Source organism: Cherax quadricarinatus, chromosome 1, assembly GCF_038502225.1.
Source record: "Cherax quadricarinatus isolate ZL_2023a chromosome 1, ASM3850222v1, whole genome shotgun sequence".
Lineage (NCBI taxonomy): Eukaryota > Metazoa > Arthropoda > Malacostraca > Decapoda > Parastacidae > Cherax > Cherax quadricarinatus.
The window spans coordinates 50,184,671-50,208,684 of NC_091292.1; the positions used below are offsets into that span (position 1 = coordinate 50,184,671).

The 24,014-nt window shown below is 43.3% G+C and overlaps 1 protein-coding gene across 1 annotated transcript in view; it reads left to right on the forward strand.

The window, feature by feature from the left end:
* The window catches only part of LOC138852815 (putative neural-cadherin 2), an 82,788-nt gene that overhangs the window by 23,293 nt on the left and 35,481 nt on the right, over nt 1-24,014 (forward strand). Inside the window, exons 4-6 of the mRNA XM_070085831.1 lie at nt 9,734-9,897; nt 22,820-22,988; nt 23,519-23,800. Of these exons, the coding sequence (XP_069941932.1) occupies nt 9,734-9,897; nt 22,820-22,988; nt 23,519-23,800 (615 nt within the window). The remainder of the gene's footprint in view (nt 1-9,733; nt 9,898-22,819; nt 22,989-23,518; nt 23,801-24,014) is intronic.

The window sequence follows — 24,014 nt, forward strand, 5'->3', positions numbered from 1 at the left end:
AAACACTGACACCTCCCTACTTCCTGTCACTAAAGCCAGCAATCAATCCAGTTATGTTCGCAACTCCTCATATTACCCACAGAAGTATTATACTCCATGGAATTCAGTATTAGCTTCCCCACAGGTTCCACGAGTACCATCAGCAACAATATTCCGATGCAGCAACAACGATCTAGCCGGGAGAATGCCATGCAAAAACTTATACATGAATTGCCATTCCCTCGGAGGAGTGTGCAATCTAACAAAACTCCCCCTAATGCACCCCAGTCATGTAAAGGGTATAATGATTCCACTGGGGTACTTATATTCCCTGACAAAACATATAAAACCATGATCTTCATTCTGTCTGGTTCTGCTACCTTATCAACCGCAAACTGTCTCTGAGATCTTCTCCCCTGAAGGGCCTCATCCTCATGCAACACTACACTCTCTTTACATAAATACGTAACTCGCTTACATAAATCAAATAAACCCTCAAACCTCCCCTTCTCACTGGCTTCTCTTCTCAACCGTTCACTCTTAAATTTCCACAAAAAACAGGAAAACTCTACCTTGTATCCTACTCATCACCACTAATTCAGGAGGATATTAACAGTAATTTCCCTTTGTAAGAAAATAAAGTGAATAAGGCTTGTCTGCCTCGCCACCTCGCTTTTGCTTGTACACATACTCCCACAAATTTTTAAAGACCTCCCCTCCACCTGCTTCATGATTCTGCTACCACATTCCCTACGATTACTCCACTCTTTCTAGCGCTTGAAATCTCGCAAGTTCATTCACCAATAACATAGTATCGTTTACATACCCTAAAACTTCTGGAAAAACACTCCTACTCTCATCACCACACTAGAAACTATTCCTAAGCAGCCCATAGAACTGGTCTCGCACAAACGCGAAGGTATTTGAGACAAAGGACAAACCTGCCTAAACTTTTACACATGGGTACAAGTATCTCTAATATACCGTTAACCTGAACTTTAGCAACCACTCCATAATACAAGCATCCACTCACCCCACGATTTCTTCCCAAAAACTTTACTAAAGGAGAATACTACTCATAGTTCTTCTCTTTACAAAATCATATGCACCTTTCCAGTCAAGAGCGATTAAAGCTTCCTTCTTCCTTTTCTCCTGCATCGTGCACATAAAATTATCAGTAATGGAATGATCAGCTAACACGGATCTTCCCGGAACACCATACTGGCCTGGTGCGACAAGGATAATGACCGTCAACTGAACAGGGCTCAACCTACCCTCTCCCCCGACCCCTCTTTTATGATGTTCCGAAAACACTTTCAATAACCAGCAATGCACGATGTAAAATTCATTTAATTTCCAATGAATCCTCGGTGCTTTCCTGTAACTTATTATGCAAACTGAGGATCTTAAGCTTCAGACCCTCTATATCAGAAGTACAGTACACCCCTTGAGGGGTGTCTAATGGCTGAGCAGTGAACTCCGTTATTTATTGTCCGATTTCTTTCATTTTTGGTGTATGTTAAGGAGCATCTTTCCGTCATGCATTGCCAAAGTTTCAATAACATAACCCAAATAACAACTGAGAAAAAAAAAATCACAAATGGCAATCCCTAGCCTGGTACTGGCAGTGCGAGAGACTGTTTCGGCACTACCTGCTGAAAAAACATGGCTAATCCGAATTTATCACAGTCATAATTACAAGAAGTGGGGAAAATTATAAGATGCAAAAAAAGATACTGCGGAATGTGAAATTTGGCGAGGTGCTGTTTGTTCAGCACCCGATTATATGTTCATGACCAGATGCAAAAATTGGGTGAATTTTTTGGTCATGAACCGATTTGTTCATGTTCAGAAGCGTTCGTGACAAGAGGTTCCACTTTACCTGTTTACAAAGAAGGTGACAGGTCCTTAGCTTCAAACTATAGACCAATAAGCCTTACCTCCATAGAGGAAAAATTTATGAAATCAATAATTGCTGAGGCAATTCGTACCTATCTTGATTAATGAATCTCAGCACGGTTTTACAAATGGGCATTCCTGCCTTACGAATTTACTAACTTTTTTCACCAAGGTATTTGAGGAGGTAGATCATGGTAATAAATATGATATTGTGTATATGGACTTCAATAAGGCTTTTGACAGAGTTCTTCATTAGAGGCTGTTGAGGAAAATTAAGGCACACTGTATAGGAGAAAAAAATTTTCTGGGTAGAGGCGTGGTTGACAGATAGGCAGCAGAGAGTTTGCATCAATAAGGAGAAATCAGAGTGGGGGTGCATCACTAATTTGTTGTTCACAATTTATATAAACGACATTGATGAGGGAATAAATAGTGACCCCAATGGAAATAAGTCACTCTGACTTTTTTGGGTTATCCTAGGTACTTTACACATACTGCTGCTATGTATGATAATCTATGTAACTGTATTTGTGTATACCTGAATAAACTTACCTATATAGGCAAGTTTGCTGATGATACCAAATACGTCGCATAATTCACTCTAATGAGGACACTAGAGCACTCCAGAAAGATTTGAATAGACTGATGCAGTGGTCGGAGAAGTGGCAGATGCAGTTTAATATAGACAAAGGCAAAGTTCTAAATATTAGACAAGAAAATAACCATGCCATATATAAACTAAATAATGTTGATCTTAATATTACTGATTGCAAAAAGGATTTAGGAGTTCTGGTTAGCAGTAATCTAAAACCAAGACAACAGTGCATAAGTGTTCACAATAAAGCGAACAGAATCCTTGGCTTCATATCAAGAAGCATAAATAATAGGAGTCCTCAGGTTGTTCTTCAACTCTCTCTATCTTAAGTTACGCCTCATTTAGTTATGCTGCTCAGTTCTGGTCACTGTATTACAGAATGGATATAAATGCACTGGAAAACGTACAAAGGAGAATAACAAAGTTGATCCCATGTATCAGCCTATGAGGATAGGCTGAGGGCCTTGTATCTGCACTCTCTAGAGAGGTGTAGAATTAGGGAGGATATGACTGAGGTGTATAAATGGAAGACAGGAATAAATAAAGGGAATATCGTGCTAAAAATATCTAGCCAAGATAGGACTCGCAGCAATGGTTTTAAGTTGGAAAAATTCAGATTCAGGAAGGATATAGGAAAGCACTGGTTTGGTAATAGAGTTGTGGATGAGTGGAACAAACTCCTGAGTACCGTCATAGAAGCTAAAACGTTGTGTTGTTTTAAAAATAGGTTTGATAAAATACATGAGTGGGTATGGGTGGGTGTGAGTTGAACCTGACTAGCTTGTGCTAATAAGTCTGATGCCGTGCTCTTTCCTTAAGGGGATGTGATCTGACCTGACTAGGTGGGTTATTGGTTTAAGCCGGGAGGTGAACTGGACCTGCCTCGCATGGGCCAGTAGACCTGCTGCAGTGTTCCTGCTTTATGTTATGTTCTTATCTGATAGAATTCAGCCTCCTACCTTCCCTTACCTAAAAATTTCTTATCACAGGCTTCTCTACCTTGTCCCACCAACACACCAACCCCTCATCACTCCCCTCAATATCTGTGTGCCTCCCATCAGTCCGCAAACCCTACTACTGCTTCCTCGTCTCCTAAGACCCAAGTATTTAACATGCAATAAGCTTTGTGACACACTATAAAGGATTCCCATCCCACCGTAATAACTACAAGATGATCAGAAAATGGAGCCGTCACGGTGCATTTTGAATGGACAGTTACCGGCGGTATGACATGAATTGTGTACAATCTTTAATCATAATCCCTCACAAAGGTAGGGGCTGGCAACACCTCTGACCTACAACTCTCACAATACCGTGAATAATGCCTCGCTCCTCTCGAGAGGACATCCTTCTTTTTTACAACATAATTCCGGTACCATTTCACAAAGGCTAAAGGTCAGAAACGATCTAAGAATAAATACTAAATCCTCTGAGATTGCCGCACACACATGAAAGACACAGAATATATTACCCTGCCACGCCCCATCCACACGGATAATGTCGCCATCGCCACCATTTTCATTACGATAGTACACAAACGGGCATAACGCTACACCGTCCTTCAAACATACACTAGAGAACACAGGTCATATAACCTGGATTTTCCAGATCTCGTACATTCTTAAGATTGTGCTCATACAAAAAAACGACATCAACCCTATACCTTCGAAGGATCCTCGCAAGCCATTCTCACTTTGCCACTACACAAGCCCATTAACATTAAGAGCCATTAGCTGAAAGCCGTGTAAAAGATGGGCTCCTCCTCAAACTGTCTCGACCTTTACCTATCACCCTTTTAAAGAGCACCACTGCTGGGCATAACCCCCGGTTCCTTGGGCCCCTTCCCTATAAGCGTCTGGACCCCTCACTCCTCCAGAACCAATGGCCATCTCTGCCCAGGACTTCCTACCAGGCTGTCATCACAACTCGATGCTGCAGCTCGTTTCCGACCTGTTGATAGGTCGTTATAGAAGAGAAATTCCTCCAAGATGGTGCCTTCTCCTTTGTGCCTCACAAAAATCATGAATTAAGAGTCATATCTGCAATATCCACTGATTCATCCATCGACAATGAAAAATTTCATTGTTTTTCAGTGCCCCAACAACTTGAAAGAAAATTTCTTCTGACATGAGATAAATTCAACCTTCGACGCTCTTGTTGAAAAATTATACTGATTGCATTTTCTTGGCGGCATCTGGTTCACAGACAGTTTTCTACATTGTCACAGAGTCTGGCTTCATCATCACCTCTCCAATAATAGGAGATATTTTGCATTTTGCAGTACTTCACTCCACTTCGAAGGACGCCAAGGAAGTTCTCTCTGGAGAAAATGCTGAACTCGAGGAGCATGGACGCAGTTTTGATTTGTTCTTCTTTCTACTAATAACTCATTGGTTTATCGAAGTTTGAGTGAACCACACTTATATGGCATCTCAGTTTGTTTTTGTACATAGATTTTGGGCGATGACTTGCAGGTACTGCTGACACTGGGGTTAGACATTATTGCAAGAAAGGGTTGGGGCTATTGATATGATCTATTAATGAAATTATACTTTATAAAACTGGGATGCTTGAATGTGCATGGATGTAGTGCGGATGATAAGAAAGAGATGATTACTGATGTTATGAATGAGAAGAAGTTGGATGTCCTGGCCCTAAGCAAAACAAAGCTGAAGGGGGTAGGCGAGTTTCAATGGGGAGAAATAAATGGGATTAAGTCAGGATTGTCTGAGAGAATTAGTGCTAAGGAAGGGGTAGCAATAATGTTGAAGAACCATTTATGGAAGGAGAAGAGGGAATATAAATGTGTAAATTTAAGGATTATGGTGATTAAAATAAGGGTTGGATGTGAAAAGTGGGTCATAATAACCGTGTATGCACATGAAGAAGAGAGGAGTGTAGAGGAGAGAGAGATTTTGGGAGATGTTAAGCGAATGTATAGGAACCTTTGAACCAAGTGAGAGAGTAATTGTGGTAGGGGATCTAAATGCTAAAGTAGGAGAAACATTTAGTGTGCGTGTGTTAAGTAAGTTTGGTGTGCCAGGTGTAAATGATAATGGGAGCCCTTTAATTGAACTTTGTATAGAAAGGGGTTTATTTATAGGTAATACATATTTTAAGAAAAAGTGGATAAACAAGTATATAAGATATGATGTAGGACGTAATGATAGTTTGTTGGACAGTGTATTGGTAGATAAAAGACTGTTGAGTAGACTTCAGGATGTACATGTTTATAGAGGGCCCACAGACATATCAGATCACTTTCTAATTGTAACTGCAGTGAGAGTAAAAGGTAGATGGGATACAAGGAAAATAGAAGCAGCAAGTAAGAAAGAGGTGAAGGTGTATAAACTAAAACAGGAGGTAGATAGGGTTAGATATAAACAACTATTGGAGGATAGATGGACTAGTGAAAGTATAGGCATTGGGGTCGAAGATGTATGGGGTAGGTTTAAGAATGTAGTGTCAGTGTTCAGCAGAAATTTGTGGTTACAGGAAAGTGGGTGGTGGAGGGAAGAAGAGCGATTGGTGGAATGATGATGTAAAGGAGAAAAAGTTAGCATGAGATGTTTTTATAAAGTAGAAGTGATGCAAGGAGGGAAGAGTACATGGAGAGAAAAAGAGAGGTTAAGAGAGCGGTGAAGCAATGTAAAAAGAGAGCAAATGAGAGAGTTGGTGAGATGTTATCAACAAATTTTGTTGAAAATAAGAAAAAGTCTTGGAGTTAGATTAATAAGTTGAGGAAGCCTAGGGAACAAATGGATTTGCCAGCTAAAAATAGGAGAGGAGAGTTATTAAATGGAGAGTTAGAGGTATTGGGAAGATAAAAGGAATATTTTGAGGAATTGTTAAATGTTGATGAAGATAGGGAAGCTGTGATTTCGTGTATAGGGCGAAGAGGAATAACATCTTGTAGAAGTGAGGAAGAGCCAGTTGTGAGTGTGGGGGAAGTTCCTGAGGCAGTGGGTAGAGTGAAAGGGGGTAAGGCAGCTGGGATTGATGGGATAAAAATAGAACTGTTAAAAGCAGGTAAGGATATAGTTTTGGAATGGTTGGTGAAATTATTTAATAAATATATGGAAGAGGGTAAGGTACCTAGGGATTGGCAGAGAGCATGCATAGTTTCTTTGTATAAAGGCAAAGGGGATAAAAGTGTGTGCAAAAATTATAGGGGAATAAGTCTGTTGAGTATACCTGGTAAAGTGTATGGTAGAGTTATTATTGAAAGAATTAAGATTAAGACGGAGAGTAGGATAGCAGATGAACAAGGAGGCTTTAGGAAAGGTAGGGGGTGTGTAGACCAAGTGTTTACAGTGATACATATAGGTGAACAGTATTTAGATAAGGGTAAAGAGGTTTTTGTGGCATTTATGGATTTGGAAAAGGCATATGACAGGGTGGATAGGGGGGCAGTGTGGCAGATGTGGTATAGGAGGTAGGTTACTGAAAGCAGTGAAGAGTTTTTATGAGGATAGTGAGGCTCAGGTTAGAGTACGCAGGAGAGAGGGAGATTATTTCCCAGTAAAAGTAAGCCTTTGACAAGGATGTGTGATGTCACCGTGGTTGTTCAATGTAGATGGGGTAGTAAGAGAAGTGAATGCGAAGGTCTTGGCAAGAAGTGTGGAGTTTAAAGATAAAGAATCAAACATAAAGTGGGAGTTGCCACAGTTCCTTTTGGCTTATGACACTGTGCTCTTGGCAGATTCTGAAGAGAAGTTGCAGAGGTTGGTGGATGAATTTGGTAGGGTATGTAAAAGAAGAAAATTAAAAGTGAATATACGAAAGAGTAAGGTGATGAGGATAACAAAAAGATTAGGTGGCGAAAGATTCGATATCAGATTGGAGGGAGAGAGTCCGGAGGAGGTGAATATATTCAGATATTTAGGAGTGGACGTGTAAGCAGATGGATCTATGAAGGTCGAGGTGAATCATAGAATTGATGAAGGGAGAAGGGTGAGTGGCGCACTTAGGAGTCTGTGGAGGCAAAGAACTTTGTCCGTGGAAGCAAAGAGAGGAATGTATGAGAGAATAGTTGTACCAACACTCTTGTATGGGTGTGAAGCATGGGTGATGAATGTTGCAACGAGGAGGAAGCTGGAGGCAGTGGAGATGTCATGTCTGAGGGCAATGTGTGGTGTGAATATAATGCAGAGAATTCGTAGTTTGGAAATTAGGAGAAGGTGTGGGACTACCAAAACTATTATCCAGAGGGCTGAGGAGGGGTTGTTGAGGTGGATCGGACATGTAGAGAGAATGGAACAAAAGAGAATGACCTAGAGAGTGTATAAATCTATAGTGGAGGGAAGGCGGGGTAGGGGTCGGCCTAGGAAGGGTTGGAGGGAGGGGGTAAAGAAGGTTTTGTGTGCGAGGGGCTTGGACTTCCAGCAAGCATGCATGAGCGTATTTGATAGGAATGAATGGAGACAAATGGTTTTTAATACTTGACGTGCTGTTGGAGTGTGTGCAAAGTAACAGTTATGAAGGGGTTCAGGGAAACCGGCAGGCCGAACTTGAGTCCTGGAGATGGGAAGTACAGTGCCTGCACTCTGAAGGAGGGGTGTTAATGTTGCAGTTTAAAAACTGTAGTGTAAAGCACCCTTCTGGCAAGACAGTGATGGAGTGAATGATGGTGAAAGTTTTTCTTTTTCGGGCCACCCTGCCTTGGTGGGAATCGGCCAGTGTGATAATAAAAAAAAAAGTATTTTGTCCCTCAAAATTCCGAACATTAAAGTTTGGGGTCGACTCTGCCATGTTGATATGATGAAAGGAGTCGTCCTAAGCTGAATAATGATTTGTCACCACTATATTTAATCACAATTGTTTACCATAATACTGGATAATATTATTTTTCAATACTAATAACAAAGTTATAAATCACGCATCATAGTCTTCCATTCGACTGTCTTAGTCACTGTAAAATGCAGATTTTCTTTACTGTTAAGTCTTCCTCTGTGTTTATCCTGCCGTAAATCTGCTATTTTTTTTTTTCAAATAAATCCTTTGTCAAAGTATTTCATGTCATTATTTGTACGATGGTCTATTTTGTTTCAGTTTCTCAGTCACATCCTCCTCGCTCCCTGTAACTATATTCATTTTATCATTGTTTAGCAACAATAAGTCCTGTATTTTTCTCTCCCTACCCCTAGCTACTGTCTTCATTATTCTATAAGCAATTTTCCTTATTTATCTCTAATTCCTTAATTTTTTTTATTCTATATTATATCTTCATTATCTTTACAAACCTTGAATCTTTACTTCCCCATTATAAATTCAGGTTTCATTATATTTCAACTGTCATCAGCTCAGTTTCGTTCCATCATCTTTATTCTCTCGCCGTACCTGAGTCTCGGCCCATCTGGAATTTCCTTCTTCTTACCATTTTATATATGGCTATTCTGTCTATGCTTGCTTTATTTTCTCTTACTTTCTAGACCTCTGACTTTTTCTTTCAATCAACTTCTTGGCAATCTGTACTGATTAAAGCTGTAGAAACTTGAATGCCAGATATCCTTCTGTCTGCCTCTACTTCGGATGTGATGGACCCTCTCAATCATTAATTAAACATATTTTGCTGATGTAAATATTATGGCAACTGCTACCACTCTCTAGCTTGATTGTCTTGGTGTCATTAATTTTAAACTCGTAAATTCTCTCTCTATTGTTTGTGTTTTCGTAATTCATTTTACCTATATTCTAGTGCAATATTTGAATAACATCTGGTTAAGGATAAAAGGCCGAACCTGACACCATGGGAAGTACTTGTTCTGGGATTCACATTAATTTCGTGTTTTTCAGTATTTTAAGTCGCACTGTTTTGGATTGTACATGTTATTCTGCTAAAGATCTGTTATTTCTCAATGTCTTTCAGTTCCAGGAGAAAACTGACAATATTCCCTTTTAAAATAGGAGAGAAATTAAGGACTTGTCACTGATCTGTGTTATTTATGTATATATTTGTTATGCTGTTGTGAAATATAAATATTTTTTGAATGAGTCTCTTGTGCAATATTTGGGTATACACATCGACTCAAGGCTGAGGGACTAATTACCTCAAACTCCTTATCTTCCACCGTTCTTCTCTGTATTGAACTGAAGAAGCCGCTCTTTGGTGGAGCATTTCCTCTATTTTAAAAGATACCCAAGTGTCTCACAAGCGTCTCATTTATCAACTTACTCATTTTCTTAACCATTTATGTAACAAATATTTTAATAATGTGCTAAAAAAAATTTTGGGATGTTACTGTTAAACTGACCTGACAGAGCGGGACTGGTGAGGCGAGTCTGGGTAGAGTGTACGTGGAGGACCCTGATGACTGGGACCTGAAGGATAAGACCTTTGCGTGGGAGGGTTCTCCTCACCCACTCTTTACCCTCCAGCCAGATACTGGCAATATCTACGCTTCTACACAGCTCAGAGAGGGAAGGTAATGACGCACTGCTCTACATCTTTCACTGATGAGAAACACGTAGATTTTGAGTAAAATAAGTATATTATAAAAATTTACATATGTATTTGTGTTAAACGTTCGAGGTTGGGATTGAATTCATGGCCTCCCAGATGGGAGTCATGGCTGTGACCACCTGTCACCTCCCAGATGGGAGTCATGGCTGTGACCACCTGACACCTCCCAGATGGGAGTCATGGTTGTGACCACCTGTCACCTCCCAGATGGGAGTCATGGCTGTGACCACCTGTCACCTCCCAGATGGGAGTCATGGTTGTGACCACCTGTCACCTCCCAGATGGGAGTCATGGCTGTGACCACCTGTCACCTCCCAGATAGGAGTCATGGCTGTGACCACCTGTCACCTCCCAGATGGGAGTCATGGCTGTGACCACCTGTCACCTCCCAGATGGGAGTCATGGCTGTGACCACCTGTCACCTCCCAGATGGGAGTCATGGTTGTGACCACCTGTCACCTCCCAGATGGGAGTCATGGCTGTGACCACCTGACACCTCCCAGATGGGAGTCATGGTTGTGACCACCTTTCACCTCCCAGATGGGAGTCATGGCTGTGACCACCTGTCACCTCCCAGATGGGAGTCATGGCTGTGACCACCTGTCACCTCCCAGATGGGAGTCATGGCTGTGACCACCTGTCACCTCCCAGATAGGAGCCATGGCTGTGACCACCTGTCACCTCCCAGATGGGAGTCATGGTTGTGACCACCTGTCACCTCCCAGATGGGAGTCATGGCTGTGACCACCTGACACCTCCCAGATGGGAGTCATGGTTGTGACCACCTTTCACCTCCCAGATGGGAGTCATGGCTGTGACCACCTGTCACCTCCCAGATGGGAGTCATGGCTGTGACCACCTGTCACCTCCCAGATGGGAGTCATGGCTGTGACCACCTGTCACCTCCCAGATAGGAGCCATGGCTGTGACCACCTGTCACCTCCCAGATGGGAGTCATGGCTGTGACCACCTGTCACCTCCCAGATGGGAGTCATGGTTGTGACCACCTGTCACCTCCCAGATGGGAGTCATGGCTGTGACCACCTGTCACCTCCCAGATGGGAGTCATGGCTGTGACCACCTGTCACCTCCCAGATGGGAGTCATGGCTGTGACCACCTGTCACCTCCCAGATGGGAGTCATGGCTGTGACCACCTGTCACCTCCCAGATGGGAGTCATGGCTGTGACCACCTGTCACCTCCCAGATGGGAGTCATGGCTGTGACCACCTGTCACCTCCCAGATGGGAGTCATGGCTGTGACCACCTGTCACCTCCCAGATGGGAGTCATGGCTGTGACCACCTGTCACCTCCCAGATGGGAGTCATGGCTGTGACCACCTGTCACCTCCCAGATGGGAGTCATGGCTGTGACCACCTGTCACCTCCCAGATAGGAGCCATGGCTGTGACCACCTGTCACCTCCCAGATGGGAGTCATGGCTGTGACCAACTGTCACCTCCCAGATGGGAGTCATGGTTGTGACCACCTGTCACCTCCCAGATGGGAGTCATGGCTGTGACCACCTGTCACCTCCCAGATAGGAGTCATGGCTGTGACCACCTGTCACCTCCCAGATGGGAGTCATGGCTGTGACCACCTGTCACCTCCCAGATGGGAGTCATGGCTGTGACCACCTGTCACCTCCCAGATGGGAGTCATGGCTGTGACCACCTGTCACCTCCCAGATGGGAGTCATGGCTGTGACCACCTGTCACCTCCCAGATGGGAGTCATGGCTGTGACCACCTGTCACCTCCCAGTCAGAATCTGTAGGTGTGACCCTTGTCACCACCCAGTCGGGAGTGTGTGTGTGTGTGTGTGTGTGTGTGTGTGTGTGTGTGTGTGTGTGTGTGTGTGTGTGTGTGTGTGTGTGTGTGTGTGTGTGTGTCTGTGTGTGTGTGTGTGCAGAAGAAAGAGCGTATTTGGCTGTATGACTGATCATTTAGTTATCCAGTGAAGTCAATCAAGTCTGATTCACGTTGTAATGTAATTAATGAGTATTAGTGTTCCTCACCTAGTGTAGGGTATGTCACCCTTTGTAACTAAGTTGTTACATAAAGGAAGTCATGACTAGGCCGAGTTCGTTCGCCTACACTCTCCTCGTACATGTGGTTATATGATTACTGGTACAAGTGGGTGCCCACTGTTGTCAATTTGTGTTGGTTGAGATAAAAGTAATCGAACATACTAAACTAAATTACTCTATATTTAACTCTAACTCAGCTTAAGTGATACATTAGCCTATAAGGGCTTCAACACTGAATATACTTATAATTTAAAAGTTCATAGAAGGATGCGGCATTGTCGGGTGTCGGCATACTTGTGGGTTTACTAACAAGCCCCGACTCTTTCTACACCATAATACCCCCCTATCCCCCCTTCCCACGACTTAGGACTAACAGATTCGGGAATCAGCTAACTTCTGATTTCCCACATTAGGGAAGGGACTAGGCGCTGTTTAGACTTGGTCCAACAAGGTCATCATCTCTGGCATCCTTCATACGTTGATGAGTAACGTTGGCAGTCTTGCGGTGTCCCAGGGTGGCTGCTTGGGTCTCTGTCGAGGTCATAGCTCTCGGGGGACAGTTCAGTACAAATGGCACTAAACTGTCGGTAGTCCTTGTACACACTGCAAGTGGCCTTGGTCACAGAGCAAAATTTTCCCTGTGATGTGGGGATAGTTTACCTGGGGCGCTTCAAAGGAGCCGACATGCCTCACACATCTGCGATAATGACGACATGGCATACAGCACATCAGTTGTGTTTTGATGTTCTGGGTGCCCGGAGGTTACCTGGAGGTTATTCCGGGAATCAACGCCCCCGCGGCCCGGTCCATGACCAGGCCTCCCGATGGATCAGGGCCTAATCAACTAGGCTGTTACTGCTGGCCGCACGCAGTCCAACGTACGAGCCACAGCCCGGCTGATCCGGCACTGACTTTAGGTATCTGTCCAGCTCTCTCTTGAAGGCAGCCAGGGGTTTATTGGCAATTCCCCTAATGCTTGATGGGAGGCTGTTGAACAGTCTTGGGCCCCGGACACTAATGGTGTTTTCCCTTAGTGTACCAATGGCGCCCCTACTTTTTATTGGGGGCATTTTGCATCGCCTGCCCAGTCTTTTACTTTCGTAGGGAGTGATTTCTGTGTGCAGATTTGGGACCATTCTTTCCAGGATTTTCCAAGTGTAGATTATGATATATCTCTCCCTCCTGCGTTCCAACGAGTACAAGTCGAGTGCTTCCAAGCGTTCCCAGTAGTTAAGGTGCTTGACAGAACTTATACGTGCAATAAAGGATCTCTGTACACACTCTATAGATCTGCGATTTCACTTGCTTTGAATGGAGATGTTAATGTACAGCAGTATTCCAGCCTAGAGAGAACAAGTGATTTGAAAAGGATCATCACTGGTTTGGCATCTCTCGTTTTGAACGTTCTCATTATCCATCCTATCATTTTCTTTGCACGTGCGATCGTGGCACTGTTGTGATCCTTGAAAGTGAGATCCTCAGACATTATTACTCCCAGGTCCCTTACATTATTTTTCCGCTCTATTGTATGGCCAGAGTCTATAGTATACCCAGTGAAACTGGCGAATTTTGCATTCTGTCACTGACATCCCCGTGTGACACTCGTAGATGACCGTCATTAATAATCGCCTTTGTCAGCCAGTGTTAATTAGGTACTAGGACAGAGAAGAGTTTTGTATTGCTAGGCACCCCAGTATGTTTTCTGAGTCCGGGTAGAGTCCAAGTATTTGTACTAAGTCTGTTTTCATGGTGGACTTGCTCCCAGTTTTCAGGAAGTCATAGTCAGCTGAGAAGCTTTCTCACTGTACTTGTTTTACCCAAAATGTCTCATGGGATCTAAATCTTATCCTTTCACTGTTCGTGTCGGGATGTGAGTACTTGAGAGGTAGCTGTCAAAAGATTATCGAATGAGGAGTACTTAGACCAATCAATGGGTGTCTCAGGCACAACAGAAGTGTTCAAGCAGACTGTGTCTGCTGGAATGAGGTAGGGTTTCCGTGGTGGTCGGTCGCCCTCATTTGGTAAACGACACCGTACCGACCAGCTGGGCGCTTGGTAGTATCAGGACAGTGGTGGTCAGTAATTCCCGTTACTAAGACACTTCTTACAGTGTCAATCTTCACGGTCACTTTCCTCACCATTGGAGAGTGGCCCAAATATCATATGACCGCCAGTATTCCTCAACAGGAAGATATTATTCACTGTTGTCTTTCACCGAATAAATTTGCTGAAATGGTCACCGCCAATTAATAGGTCTATTGACACGACCTCGCCAGTCTGAAAATCAAGGTCTGCAAGCTATACATTGGCTTCTTTTAAATGTAGAAATGGCATCCTGCAAGCCTCTAATTTGTATGCTGCCAGGAAGCTGGTCTGCTACTGATGCGCTGATCGTTTGCAGCTGACCACCAGGGCCCTGGAAAAATCCAATTAGGTCTAATGATATGTTGTCACATGGTGTCGCACCGAGTTCATAAAGTGTGCTTCTGTGGATTAAAGATCTCTGTGCTCTTTGATCAAGCAATGCAATCACTTCTCTATCCAGGAGCCTTTTCAGTAACATAATATATAAGGCCCCATTCTGTCACTTCAACTTCATATTGTTTCAGACAACGGAACAATGCTCTTCTCCAGACTGAGGGACTGACCACCTCAAAACTTTAAGGGTGATGGACTGATTACATCGTCTTCAGGTATCTTCTGCTTCTATCAACTTTTCTGTACTCGACTGAAGAAGCCTACTGTGTAGGCGAAACGTTTCGAAATAAAGATACCTAACTGTTGCATATGTGTCTTACCTAACAACACAGGTAAAGTTACATTTAGCAAATCGTAGATTCAGATGTTATAGAGTTTCCTCTGTATGATGGGACTGAAAACCCAGTCACCCCCTGCCACATTCTGGTAAGAGGTCAGAGATCTAAGACAGTTATCCAGAGGGATTCTGAATGCTTGTAACTCTGATAAGCAATGTGAGGGAGGCGTGTGATTAACCAGCCTGTAAACTTGTTTGGTTGGTTGTGATCCTGTCCTTAGAATAATTAAGTTCTAGGACCTGGATAGCGTGCTTAAAATAAGTGCCTGTGATGTCATAAGCTTCGCCCCTCAGTTGAGTTCTCAAGTAATTGGACTTAGTCAGATCGTAAATGACTCGTAGACTGTCAATTAGCAACCGGAAACTCGATAAGAACCCCTCAAATTCCTGCTTGTCATAGGCTTGTTGTAGGCAGGTTTATTTGTGGTAATTGTAGTAACATTTGGGTTTGAGGAACATGAGTGAATAGCCCCAGGAAAGAGGTGGTGGCAACTTGCTCACTGCTGTCCCTCTGCCTAAGAGTTCATTTAAAGTGGTAGATCGCCTCAAGGACATATTTCAGCACAACGTTCCTGAACGTCATTTAGTTTTCAGTTTTGTCTTCTGAGCTCATCTGCAACTCTTCAAGTTGCCCATAAGCTACTCTCCAGGCTCGTTACCTGATCTCTAGTAATTTTGCTTCTAACTCTACATAATCAACTTGATTACCTTGGATCAATGTTTCGCAGGCATTAATTGCTTTCGTGATGAGAGTCTCCTTCTGGGGTAGGCTCAGCCTGTAGTTATCTAACTTAGCCATGATGATTTATGAGTCAGCAAAGACTTTCGCTATTGTGTGATGACCATAACTATAGCGGACAGCTTAGTTGAGCTGAGAGCTTTATGAGTCACACCCTGTCTAATGTCAGTGTGAACCATACCCCCGGCCGGGATTGAACCCGCGGTCATAGAGTCTCAAAACTCCAGCCCGTCGCGTGTCATTACGATTTCTTGAGTAATGTCAGTGTGGATGAACATCCGGGTGCTTGGTAACTCTGTTCTCACCACTAGACAGGTGTTGTCTATTTGACAGTAATTACATTTTTCCCACCTAACACAAGTACTGGCCCAGAGTGTACCCCCTGTACTCTCGCGAGAAATATTGGTTTACTCAACGAGACTTATGTGTGTGGGTGTATGTGTACCCGGTAGCCAGGTGTTGTTTTGGTGACATCACATGATGGCGTCGTGTTGTAGTGTTGTAGCCGTGCAGTGCCAGATGGCGCCACCGTTTACGTTTATGATGGTCTTCCATAGAGAATTGTTACTGGACCCTCAGAATTTAAACTGCCGCCATTTTGAATTAAACAGTCAAGCCGGTTGGCGTCTAGATAGCTATTTCTAATTATTGCTAGCACGTAATGTAGGATATGTTACTTTCACTGTATAATGGTTTCTGTGTGTGATTAACACTTAGTAACGATGGACCAGTTGCCTGTTTACCTGGAGTTTACCTGGAGAGAGTTCCGGGGGTCAACGCCCCCGCGGCCTGTAGTGACACAATTACTACTATTCACTGGTTCTGAGTTCTAGCTAGTTCTACTTATGTTCTAGCCACTAAACATTTCTGAAGACTAACCTCCAGTTTGTAAGGACCACTAATGTGTAGAATAAAGGGTGTATGTGGGTGTATGACTGATGAGTTAGTTATCCAATCAGGTCATTAGTTGAATCCAGTACAAGAAACCTGCCATCCCATTCCCAGTTAACTGAACTGATTATCTTTGATTCCAAACAGGGCAGTGTATTCCAGTGTAGGTGTAGTCGTATCTCATAAATAACAAAAAAGGCACAATACCGTGACTGGAACAATACACAAATAACCCGCATATAAAAGAGAGAAGCTTACGACGACGTTTCGGTCCGACTTGGACCATTGACAAAGTCACACACAAAGTCACACACAGTGTGACTTTGTCAAGGGTCCAAGTCGGACCGAAACGTCGTCGTAAGCTTCTCTCTTTTATATGCGGGTTATTTATGTATAGTCGTATCTCTGGTGAGCCGAAAGACTGTGGAAGACCCTTCACACTTGGGCAGTACCGGTAACACACAAATACGCATTCAAAATACTGTCAACAAGCATTTGCCGTGGTGAGGTGCGGAGTCTTTAGGTTATTAACTTCACCAGTTGATATGTCAAGAGTCACTGACATACAACCAGCTTTTGCGTACTGGAGAAGTAGCTGAGTCATTATGTAATGTAACAGTGAAGAGTAGTCTCATTCACATTGTAATTAGCAAATGTTAATGTACTAAATTATACTAAAACTATACTAAAACTATACTAAAACTATACTAAAACTATACTAAACTATACTATACTAAATAGTGAAGTGTGGCAGTGTGGTTAAGTCTTGCCCTCACACCCACCCTACATCCACCACCCACCCTACACCCACCACCCACCCTACACCCACCCTACACCACCACCCACCCTACACCACCACCCACCCTACACCACCACCCACATACTGCAAACTTGGTTCGTATAAATACATCTTGCATATTACTGGCACCAGCAAGAAAAAGGTAAAGTGGAAATCGGTTTTCTTCCGTGGCATACAGAATGTAGTAGGATACAGACAGGATGTCAGCACAGCATATCTGTGGGACATGTAAAAAAAAATCCTTGGAAGGAAATCAAGAATCACATGCAATCTATGCTCTTCCAAACACCATATCTCTTGTACTAGACTAAATATAGCCTCAAAAAATGACCTCGAACTAGCAAGGTGCTTCTGGTTGTGCAATAAAGATGTAGAACTTTGGGCAGGTATCAGAAAGGTACTAAGGAGAGTAATAAATGATAAAAATAATCAAGAAAACAAAGATGACCTCTTGGATAGTCTACCAAAAATATATAAAACATGGGAGCAAGAGATAGTGTATCAAAAAATGCAGATTGCCCATACCACAACAGATGACTCAAAACTATCTAGTCACCCACATAGTGCTAAACCAGACCCATCCCCCAGTTATAGCACTAATACCAACAGTGCTGGTGCTGGCCCAGGCTCAGCCCCCAGCCCCAGTGCTGACTCAGACCCAGCCCCCAGCCTTACTGCCAGCCCAGACTCTACTAGGAACCCTACCACAACCACCACTAAAACCGTAAATATACAACCATCATTGCACAAGACCGCGGCCCACAGTACAGATGTTGGAGAGGAGTCTCCTCCTCCTTCCTCTACTGAGGAAAGTAGATGGAATCCAGGATGGGGTGGCCCTGGCTTGGATACTGAGGATTATAGTGCAGTCCCAGAACCTGCAGAAATTGGCAACACACCTCCCAACAGTTCTCAGCCAAAGGTGAATTTGTACAAATATTATGCTTGGGGCATCTGTAAGCATGGAATATCAGGAAAAAAATAGGACGTGCAACTTTGAGCATCCCCAAAAATGTAGCGACCTCCTGTCTAAAGGATTGTGTCGTTATTCTTCCTGTACTTTCTTTCACCCAAAAATGTGTCACTCCTCGGTACTCCAGAAGCAGTGTTACAACATCGACTGCCCTGCATACCATCTAAAAGGGACCAGGAGGCACAGACCCCATAAGACAAACAATAGTAGCTACGACAACCCAACTCCAGGTGATTTTTTAGTGGCAGGAAACGGAAAAAGAAAATGGAAGGAAATAACAAAAATAGTCCACCACCTTGGAGCCTTGTTGGACTGGAGGCGCAGCCAGTGACCACCCATGGCCCTCCAGAATTACAACTACTGATGCCAATAACAAAATCCCCCCAACAAACACAGAATACAACCTTGTTCATATTTGCTAATATACAGGGCCTTAAGCCATCCACAACCAACAAAATACCTTTTATCAGTGGACTTCTAGAGGAGTCTAATGCAATGTTTGTAGCCTTCACAGAGACTCACACAAAAGATCACTTTGACAGTGAAATATGGATAAGGGGTTACAACCTTTTTAGATGCCACAGAATGAACAGGCAACAAGGGAGGTTTGGCTTTTATGTCAAAGAGTCCCTCATCTGCAGGGAGTTGCTGAGCACCACAAATGAGGTAGTTGAAGTTCTATCAATAAAGATCGAGAACCAAAACCTAGTAATTGTGGTTGTATATAAGCCACCAGATGCAACCTCACAACAGTTCAAGGAACAGCTACTGAAAATTGATTACTGTCTGGAAAACCTTCCAGCTCCATCCCCAAACATCTTACTGCTTGGTGATTTCAACCTAAGGCATACAAAATGGAAGAATGTAGCAAATAATGTTATAGCTGAAACAATCCCCGGAGGTAGCACAGATGAAAGGCCACACACGCATGAGCTACTAAGTCTCTGCAAAAAACACACCTTAAGCCAGCAGATAGTGGAGCCAACAAGACTAGAAAACACACTTGACCTTATCTTCACAAATAATGAGGATCTGATAAGAGACATAAGAATATCAAAAACAACTAATTCTGATCACAACCTAATCGAAGTCCAGATGTACATGCATAGGGGTTCTGGTCAGCAGAATGCATTTACCTGTGAAGGTGTCTTCACAAAATACAACTTCAACAACCATGTCCTAAGCGAAACATGTTGGGAAGATATCTTAAATGGCATGGATTCAAACCAGTGCCTTGAAAGGATCAACTTCCTGGCAGCTGAAGCATGTTCTAGGCATATTCCCCTAAGAAAGAAGAAGAGCAGAAGTAAACTGGAGAGAGAAAAACGCTCCCTCTACAGAAGATGATGAAGAGTCACTGAGCTCCTCAGGAGTGTTAGAATATCTGATACACGAAAGGAGGTGCTGACCAGGGAAGTGGAAACTATCGAACTTAAGTTAAATGACTCTTACAGGAACCAGGAGAAACAGGAGGAGCTTAAAGTTATTAGTGAAACTGAAAGAAATTCAAAATATTTCTTTTCATAAGCCAAAAACAAGACAAATACCACATCTAGTATCGGGCCCTTACTCAGACAGGATAGGACTTACACAGATGACAACAAGGAAATGAGTGAAATATTGAAATCCCAGTACGACTCTGTGTTTAGTGAACCACTGATCGGTCTGAGGATCGACGACCCAAATGACTTCTTCATGAATGAGCCTCAAAACTCCATAAATGTATGCCAGATTTCCGACATTACCCTAACTCCGATAGATTTCGAAAAAGCCATTGACAACATGCCCATGCACTCAGCCCCGGGCCCAGACTTGTGGAACTCTGTTTTCATTAAGAACTGCAAGAAACCCCTCTCGCGTGCCCTAAGTACACTATGGAGGAGGAGCTTGGACATTAATGAAATTCCACAGTCACTTAAAACGATGGAAATAGACCCACTCCATAAAGGTGGCAGCAAAGCATTAGCTAAGAACTATAGACCAATAGCTCTGACGTCCCACATCATAAAAATCTTTGAAAGAGTGCTAAGAAGCAGGATTGCAAATCACCTGGATTCCCAAAAAATGCACAATCCAAGGCAACATGGGTTCAGGGCAGGTCGCTCCTGCCTCTCACAACTACTGGATCACTATGATATGGCCTTGGATGCACTGGAAGAAAATCAGAATGCAGATGTAATATACACAGACTTTGCAAAAGCATTTGACAAATGCGATCATGGCGTAATAGCCCATAAAATACGTGCTAAAGGAATAACTGGGAAAGAGGGGAGATGGATCTTCAACTTCCTAACAAATCGAACACAAAGAGTAGTGGTCAACAGAGTTAAATCGGAGGCTGCCATAGTGAAGAGCTCTGTTCCACAAGGCACAGTACTCGCCCCCCATCTTATTCCTCATCCTCATATCAGACATAGACAGAGATATACATCACAGCACTGTATCATCCTTTGCAGATGATACTAGGATCTGCATGAGGCTGTCATCTGCTGAGGACGCGGTTAACCTCCAAGAAGATATAAACAAAGTTTTCCAGTGGGCAACGGTAAACAATATGATGTTCAATGAGGACAAATTCCATCTACTCCGTTACGGAAAACTGGAGGAGATAATAACTAGAACAGAGTATACTACAGACTCTGGCCTTATAATAGAGTGGAAAAATAATGTAAGGGACCTGGGAGTAGTAATGTCTGAGGATCTCACTTTCAAGGATCACAACAGTGCCACGATCACAAGTGCAAAGAAAATGATAGGATGGATAATGAGAACGTTCAAAACGAGAGATGCCAAGCCAATGATGATCCTTTTCAAATCACTTGTTCTCTCTAGGCTGGAATACTGCTGTACATTAACATCTCCATTCAAAGCAGGTGAAATTACAGATCTAGAGAGTGTACAGAGATCCTTTACTGCACGTATAAGTTCTGTCAAGCACCTTAACTACTGGGAACGCAGGAGGGAGAGATATATCATAATCTACACTTGGAAAATCTTGGAAGGAATGGTTCCAAATCTGCACACAGAAATCACTCCCTACGAAAGTAAAAGACTGGGCAGGCGATGCAAAATGCCCCCAATAAAAAGGGCGCCATTGGTACACTAAGGGAAAACGCCATAAGTGTCCGGGGCCCAAGACTGTTCAACAGCCTCCCATCAAGCATTAGGGGAATTGCCAATAAACCCCTGACTGCCTTCAAGAGAGAGCTGGACAGATACCTAAAGTCAGTGCCGGATCAGCCGGGCTGTGGCTCGTACGTTGGACTGCGTGCGGCCAGCAGTAACAGCCTAGTTGATCAGGCCCTGATCCATCGGGAGGCCTGGTCATGGACCGGGCCGCGGGGACGTTGATCCGCGGAATAACCTCCAGGTAACCTCCAGGTACTAGTCTAGCATAAGGTGAGTCGCCCTCTTTAACTAAACTGATATATAATGGCAGTAGATGTGACTGAGCCGAGTTTGTCCGCCTATACTCTCTTCACACACATGATTATTCAAGACTAACTAGCGTGGGCCCCGCTCATGCATGATCGCGGGTTCAAACTCCACCCGTGGTATGGTATGCTGGTACAAGTCAATTTATGTTGGTTGAGATGAAAGTAATCTTAGATACCTAAATTACTCTACGTTTAACTGTAACTTAGCTTAAGTTTTATAAGAGGTAATATACTAAGAGTTGATAGAAGGTGGTTACACCCACGGTGTGGGTGTGACCACCTTGTCACCTCCCAGTCAGGAGCCTTCAGTGTGACCTTATTACCTCTCAGACACGATTTCGGTAAGTCAGGAGTTGTGTGTGTGACCTTGCCACACATGGTACTAACGAAGAGTAATGTAAGTGTCTAATATATGTTCTCTGAAATATTTTCAGCTTTACTGTTTATATCATCTAACAGGCTAAAAGTTCTTAACCTAACTCAGCTCATTTCACATCGCATTACTACCTGAGGCATACTACCACCCCTCTAGGATGCCACCCGCAGCAGTAGACTAACACCAAGGTACCTACTTAATGCTAGGTGAACAGAAGCAGCAGGTAAAAGGAAACACGCTCAACGTTTTTGCCCGTGCTGGGGATCGAACCACGAGCCTTGAGAATGTGAGTTGAGTGCATTGCCAACTGAGTCACGGGACAACCCAAAAGACCTATAAGAGAGATTTCGTTCGGATTTTTAACCCCGGAGGGTTAGCCACCCAGGATAACCCAAGAAAGTCAGTGCGTCATCGAGGACTGTCTAACTTATTTCCATTGGGGTCCTTAATCTTGTCCCCCAGGATGCTACCCACACCAGTCGACTAACACCCAGGTACCTATTTGCTGCTAGGTGAACAGGACAACAGGTGTAAGGAAACGTGTCGAAATGTTTCCACCCGCCGGGAATCGAACCCGGGCCCTCCGTGTGTGAAGCGGGAGCTTTAGCCACCAGGCCACCGGACCACAAGATACGTTAATCCCTCCAAAGCAAAGAACAAATAATCACTCTGTATATACTAAGCGATGCATGTCTCTCGACGTACTATATACCCTTAGGTTTTTTTGAACCCTTGTCATTGTGTCGTGTTCTCTTCTATCTCCTTGACTCTCCCTGCGCCACTAGAAACCTGATATAACTCTCACTTTCCTCCCGGGGCGACGCCAGGTACGAGCTGCACTTCAGTGTGTCAGACAGAGTGTGGGGCCAGAAGGACGTAGCTGCAAAGGTGGTGGTGAGTGTGAGGTACTTGTCCCTTGAGGCCCTTTCTCACGCTGTCCCTCTCACACTCACGCCCACCACGCCTGCCGCCCTCACTACAGGATGGACGCCCACGGTAATATTGACACACTCCCCTGATTTTTTTATGTTGGATTTAGTTATCGTTTTCTTCTTCTGTATATACATTTTCGGATACTGATAATAGTTGCTCGTACTAGGTAAAGGCATTTAATATACATCGTGATACTGAAGAGACCTCAAGGAAATTTAAGTGTCCCTTATGGAACGCTTATAACTTGATTGATATTGTTTCAAAGATTTATATTATAATTATTCCTCATTGTTTAAAAAAAGAACCATCACCCTCTTTCATATACACGAAACATGTATTTATGTGCATTATTAGCAGAATTAGCAGATTGGGATAGTGATAACGTTTTACCAGTAACACATTAAACATTATCTGTTTTCTACATTCTTCTTGAAAACCTTAAAGATCTGATTTATTACGTACTTTATATTTACATAATGCTAAACAGATCAATAAAACTAACAGAGAAGGAATAGTATTTGTTTACATGCATTTTTATGTAATGCTAATGGTCTAAACAACATAACTATGCTCAGTGATCTGTTACCCTGCAGGGCAATGTAGGAGGGTTAAGCACCCTGACTGAAGCAGTGATGTATGTGGTGGGTGACTCAGCTGAGACAGTTGAAGTGGTCAGTGTGTATGGCCTTCCGCCCCGGGATACTTACCTTTTCGGCACTCCGATTAGGTCTGCTCTCCCTCATGCTAAAGTGGCCTCCGACACCCTCCTGAGCCCATCGCCCTTCGTGTGTGTGTGGCTGAGCGTGAGGCTCAGGACAGGAGGGTTCATGAACCCGGTCAAACTACATGGTCTGCTGGGGCTTCATCTTCAACATGTGAGTACCAACTCAGGTTTTCCAAAAAGACAACTTGGTTTTCTTTATTATCTCAGAAAACTACATTTTATCTTAAGACAAATTAAAACTAAAAAAACGTGTATTTTAAACAGATCGGCCGTTTCTCAAAAAATATTGACCCATAAGAGTAAACATATTCACATACTCTTACTAACGGACTCTCTGAGGACACAGTCTTCATGATCCAGTAATG